The sequence below is a fragment of the Phaethon aethereus genome (genome assembly GCF_964289735.1).
Source record: "Phaethon aethereus genome assembly, chromosome: 25".
NCBI classification, from domain to species: domain Eukaryota; kingdom Metazoa; phylum Chordata; class Aves; order Phaethontiformes; family Phaethontidae; genus Phaethon; species Phaethon aethereus.
The window spans coordinates 1,407,228-1,413,227 of NC_138601.1; the positions used below are offsets into that span (position 1 = coordinate 1,407,228).

The following is a 6,000-nucleotide window of genomic DNA, read 5'->3' on the forward strand; positions in this document are numbered from 1 at the left end:
TGCTCGCACTCGTGGCCTACGACTGATCTGTGGCCATGTGCCAGCCCCGGGGATCCCCAGTGTCACACGAGAAGGTCAGTGCCACTGTGGCGGCAGGCCGGAGGGCTGGTGCCACTCTCCCCTTCTTGGCACACCAGTGCCCGTTTGCCCAGCCTCCGCCCCAATGTCAGTCACTCCTGCTTCTGGGAGGTGCTGCCGGAGCTGGCCTGTGCTCAGAGCTGCTGGACTGGTGCGCTCCTTGTCTCCAACAGTGGCACCAATTCCCTGCTCTGCTACCTGGCCTTGTGGGGCTCCTGTGGGGTGATTCAGCTCTCCACCTGGCAGCTCATACCAGAAGAGAGACGCGAGGCACTTGCCACTTGGCTGTGGTTGTGCTGTTCCTTGGGCCATGGTCCCTGATCTTCACCCGCCCCACTACCAGCCTCTCCCGGGACAGGGGAATGTCCGTCTTCCCACAGTGCTGGTGCTGCCTCTGCTCAACGCACTGATCTGGAGCCCAAAAAAGCCGGAGGTGAAGGAAGCAGTAAGAAAGCTGGGAAGCAGAGAGGTATTTGCCAGGATGTACAAGGCTGGTGGAAGGACTGGGAGTGTGCCATCGGGGCAAGTTGCTTCCAGGAGCAGGGGCGGTGGGATGGAGAAGGAGGGGTTGCAGCGACAGTGGAGAAGGATCTACACACTGGATGGGAAACATGCATAGGATAAAAGGAAGGGCAGGGCAGTGCAGGGCAGGGCAGGGCAGGGTAGGGAAGGGCAGGGCAGGGAAGGGCAGGGAAGGGCAGCGCAGGGAAGGCAAGGCAAGGCAAGGCAAGGCGAGGCAAGGCAAGGCAAAGCGAGGCAAGGCAAAGCGAGGAAAAGTCAATCGAGGCAAGGCAACGCAGGGCAAGCGGAGACGTAGAGCTCTTTTGATGGATGTCGTTCATGAGTCGTTCTCCGTCTGCAGGGATTGCTTGGCTTTTCCTGGCACAATGCCCATGTGTAACACCTATACGTGGAATGACTCTGATGAAACAAGTAATTTGCAGGCAGTATGTGCGATTGCCTTGATCACAGCGTACATGGCTTCCGTGGCAAAGAGATGGCTGCTCTGCATGGGTAGGGTGGTGCAACCCAGCTTGGGCTTCCTTGGGACGTGATTGTCAGTGGTGGGGCTGTGTGGGCACCTCACGCTTACAGTCAGTGGGACCACTTGGTGAGCAATGTCCATCCCACTCTAAAGGACTGCTCCCAAGGCACGAGAGCTGTGAAGGTGCTTGCCAGCTGCTGTCCAGAGACAGGGCGCTCTGCTTGAAATGGCAGCCCCTCCAATTTGTGGGGGTGGCAACTGGGTAGTTATGGTATGAAAAGGCATGGAGAGGTCACAAAGAGGAGGCGCTATTCTGTTGGGGGATCGTTGCTAAAATCCATGGCTGATCAGTTATGCGGAACAGACAGCTGTTCCCTGTGGGACATGGTTGACAATCTTTCTACCACTCGCAGTGTGCTGCCTTCTCCTCCTCCACACAAAATGTACCCGGTGCCATGAGTGGTGGCTTGCGCCCAGTGGCCTTCTCTCAGGTAAGAAAGACAGGCTTACCGTGTGGGCACAAAGCCCTGGGAGGATGGAAGCAGAGCTGAATGTGCCGAGAAGTGCTGGATGGAGAGGGCGAGGTGAGGATTGGGATTGGCGTCACCACGCAGGGGAAAAGCAGCACTGCTCGGCGTGAATGTGTGCTCTGACAAAGACGCCGCCCTGTCGCTGGCTGTGCGCGGGCTGGCCAGAGAAGTTGCCCGGGGAGCCTTTGGCCCTGCTGGCGATGGCTGCGAGGGTTGTGTCCCCGTCCGCCTCCTTTGTCTCCTTCTGCCTGAGCACTGCAGTTCCAGTTCTGGGAACTGCCAGCAGGTTCCTACCTGCCTGTCTTAGGTGCACGGCCCCCCTTGGGCAGGAGTTTTACAAGCGGCAGCAGTCTACGAGCGCGTGTGGGTGCCTGCGAGGATGTTCAGGGCCCTTGGCACCCAGAGGATTTTGAAAGGCCGAGCTGCGGCTTGGCTGCCCCAGTTGGAGGCTCAGAGCGCTGGAAAACCTGGTTCTGGCACCGGGGAGCCTGGCGCCCAGCAGAGGGGGCCGCTTGATTCCCTGAGTTTGGCCCGGCCAGTGCTTTAACCGCCAGGCAGTGTGAGTAGAAAGGCTCCCTGGGGCAGAGGTGTGGGATCCCAGACAGCCCTCAGAGCGTTTTGTTGCACCCTTTGGAACCTTGAGGTTTGGAGGCGGCTTTGAGCTGGCAGCGGGAGGAGAGCACACGAGCTGGCAAGCTTCAGCTCCCACTTGCCTGGGAGCTCCCTGGGCACTCTGTTGAGCGGAGAGCGTGACACAGTCCAGGTTTTCCCAGCGGCAGCCTTGGTGGGACTGGCGGAGGCTGGTGACGCAGGGGTGTCAGGCTGGGCAGGAGCAGGGTGGCGGGTCGGTGGGACTGGCAGCGCTGGAGGGGGAAGAGGAGAGTCCTGACCCTCTGGCAAAACCAGGAGCTCTCCTTCCTGGGGGGTGGAGGCCGCAGATGGCACGTGGCAGAGGATGGGAGATGTGTTGTGAGCAACGGGCGTGAAACGGGGAGCAAGACTCCACACATCTCTCTTGCAGACAACGCAAATCCTCCTGTGTACTGTTTCTGCATGCATGCCTAGAGAGACTCAGAGAGTGAGCTGTTCAGGAAACAGACCACACCTGCACTTAGAAACTCCGCCTCTTCCAGCTGTGCTGGACGAAATGCTGGCAGCCTGACTGGGGATAGACCAGATCCCCACAAGACCGAAGAAGAAGGTTAAGTCAGCGCAGGGAGAGCTGAAACGCTGCGGGAGCAACAGCTTGTAGTAGGAAGCCACAAAGGGAGGTGGGCGAGACATAGCCCTCCTCTCCTCCTCGGCTGAGGGAGAGAGAGGTTGTAGCTGGAGGTGTCTTGTTGCCAGAGGTGTCTTGTTGCCAGAGGTGCACCCGGGAGAGATGGCAGGGAGGAGCACAGGGGCGTGTGAGGAGCAACCTGTCATGCAACCACCAGCACCACCAGCACCACTACCCCTGCGACAGAGACAGGGGCCCTCCTGAAGCAAGAGCCGCCTGCCAGGGAGAGCGCACGGGTGCGGCTGGGTGCAGCAGCAGCTCCCAGTGCCGCTGCCATCCCCAGCGCAGCTGGGGAGATGGACTCCTCACGCGGGCACTGGTTGGGCTCCTCATCACCTGCAGGACATGCTGCAAGGCTGAGCAGGGCGTTTGTGTGCGGGGATGCAGCGAGGCAGGCCCTGACGGCTGCTGGCTCTGCGGGAGCCGGGGACATGTTCCTCAGTTGCAAGGGACAGCGTCTTGAAAGGAGCCCACCGGCTGTGTCTCAGCCTGCCCTTCCTGCGGGAATGCCGATGGCTCTCCTTTGTGCCTGCAAGATGTCCCCAGAGCGACACCTTTCTCTCTGGCAGCTGGGGAGAGCGTCCCGAGAGAGAAGGACCACGCAGAGGCCCAGGCTGGGATGCAGCAGAACTTTAATGAGTGGAAAGAGGGAAAGGAGGCCCTCTGAGTGGGGGCCATGGGGCAGGGAGCACCAGGGGTACCTAGGAGTCTTTGCCCCTTGGCCAGGGTGCAGTTTGCACCGGGCGTCTGCCGGCCTGGCTGCCCGCCCGCCCGCCCCTGAGAGGGAGAGCAGCAGCGGGTCCTTCCTCGGCTGGGGCTTAGCAGGGGCTCACAGCCCAGGGGAGCAGCAGACAACAGAGAGAGGAGAGAGAAAGAAGAGAGGGAGAAACAGGCAAGTTAGACAAGGGCCATGTCTTCAGAGAGCCCAGGCGCGCCTCTTCCTGCCTTCCTTTGCAGGTGGAGCCATGGATGCTCAGCCCCCCTGAAAGCGATTGCCAGGAGCTCCGTGCTCAGTCCGTTAGCGTCTTCCGGGTTCCTGGGGGTCCTTCTGTGGGGCCGCCTGCGGCAGCTTTAGCAGGGGAGGCATGTTCTGCCGCAGTAGCGGCTGCCGATGCAGGAGAGGTCACAGCAGCCGGAGTTGATGGGCACTCCCTGACAGCTGAGGATGCTGCCAACGGCAGCGGAGGTGGACGATCCCACAACGGTGTTCTGCGGGAAGGAGCTGAGGATGGGGCCGGGCAGGGTCACCACCACGGGGGAGGGCTCGATGACGACGGTGGAGTTCTGGCACTGCCTGACACAGGGCTCGTTGCAGCTGTTGGCCAGCGGCGTCGGGCAGCAGGGCTGGCAGGGCTGGCAGGGCTGGCAGGGCTGGCAGGGCAGGCACTGGTTGTAGCAGGACATGTCTCGGGGCTGGAGGGTGCACCTGGGGGAGAGGGCAGGGAGGAGCACGGGGGCACGTGAGGAGCAGCGTGTCCACCCGCCTCGAGGGAGCCAAGGCACAGGCTGTGCAGGGAGGCCCACGCGCCTCTTTGCCTGTCCCCCCGGGCACCGAGCACAGCGAGGCAGGCCCAGGAGAGCTCTTTCCTAGCCAAGAGCCCAAGAGTCCCCTCAGCCCAGACCCAGCCCCTCTCCACGCCAGACCTTCTCCCCGCTCCCCCTGACAAGACAGGCAGCCCCAAGCCCCAGTATAGCGCAGAGCTTCCAACTCACTTGCTTCCGCAGGAGAAGGAGAAGAAGGGGCGCGAAGCGGATGGGAGAGTGAAGAGCTGCAATGGCTTTTATACTGGTGCTGCACTGCCCCAGGTCCAGAGGAAGCCTCTGTGGAAGCAATAATTTTCCGAGAAGCTCATCTGAAATGCAAAACATGCCAGCTAATGATACGGGCTGTGTGTTGGTTTCCTGCACGGCTGCCTTTTCATTTCCTTGTTTGGCCGTACCCGCTCCCCCTTGAAGGCTCCTTTTCGGTGCTGGGGTGGGAGGCCCAAGGATTTTTGGGACAGGAGCGCATCGGTGCCGGCAGAGGACGAGTCCCAAGTGCCGGAGGGATTGCGTGCAGGCTGGGGACATTGGCCTGGGGCACTCGAGTGGGCTGGTTTGCAGCCCCATTGGCAGGAAGGGCCCTGATGCTCCTGGCCCTGCTATCCTCGCCTGGGTGCCAAGGGGCTCCCGAGTGGGATGATGTGCCACGTTGTCCCCTTTCTCCCACCCTCCAAGCTCTCTGATGGTCACTGGCCATTGCCTCTGCCGGCAGGTGGTCAGAGCTGCCGCTTTTGACACTCTTCCTCCTAAGGCCGCTCTGAGGAGGCCTTGGTGCGCCTGTTGGGCCTCCTCCACCCTCTGGGCTCTCTGTGCCGGTCCCCTGCTGATGCCAACACCACCAGTGTGTCTGGGGCCTTGTGCTGCCCCAGGGTGCTCCAGTCCTGCCCCGCAAAGGGGCTTCCCCGTGCCTTCTGGGGCGAGTCCACCGTTGCCCATGCGTAGGCAGGGGTGCTTGCTGACTTGCCCTTGCGTGCATACTGGGGCAGTGCAAAAGGAAATTCCACACGGGCATGAGGGACAACTCCTCTACTCCGAGGCTGGCCGAGCCCGGCAGACGTTGCCCAGGCAGTCTGTGGAGTCTCCGTCCTTGGAGATATTCAGAACCACACCAGGCAGTGTCCTGACATCAACCTGCTCTGCTTGACCCTGCGCTGAGCAGGAGGGCTGGCCCTGACTAGCTCCAGAGGCGCCTTCCAGCCCCATCGATTCTTGGATTCTGGGCCTCGGTGATCGGCCCCTCATTGATCCTGATGCTCAAGATGCCACTGGGCTTCCTACCTGTGGAGGAGATGATACGCTCCTTTGTCAGCCGTGTGGCCCGGCTCTTCTTGCTTCCACCAGAGCGCCTGCGCTGAGATCTTCCTGCTCGCACTCGTGGCCTACGACTGATCTGTGGCCATGTGCCAGCCCCGGGGATCCCCAGTGTCACGCGAGAAGGTCAGTGCCACTGTGGCGGCAGGCCGGAGGGCTGGGGCCACTCTCCCCTTCTTGGCACACCAGTGCCCGTTTGCCCAGCCTCCGCCCCAATGTCAGTCACTCCTGCTTCTGGGAGGTGCTGCCGGAGCTGGCCTGTGCTCAGAGCTGCT

The 6,000-nt window shown here is 61.6% G+C and overlaps 1 protein-coding gene across 1 annotated transcript; it reads right to left on the reverse strand.

Annotated features, from left to right (window-relative positions):
• Window positions 1–2,958: 2,958 nt before the first annotated feature.
• On the reverse strand, window positions 2,959–4,276 carry LOC309413565 (feather keratin Cos2-3-like; the record flags this gene model as incomplete). Its single annotated transcript, XM_082010737.1, has 1 exon — window positions 2,959–4,276. The coding sequence occupies one exon, from the start codon at window positions 4,274–4,276 to the stop codon at window positions 3,944–3,946; it is 333 nt and encodes a 110-aa protein (XP_081866863.1). The 3' UTR covers window positions 2,959–3,943.
• Window positions 4,277–6,000: the final 1,724 nt, after the last annotated feature.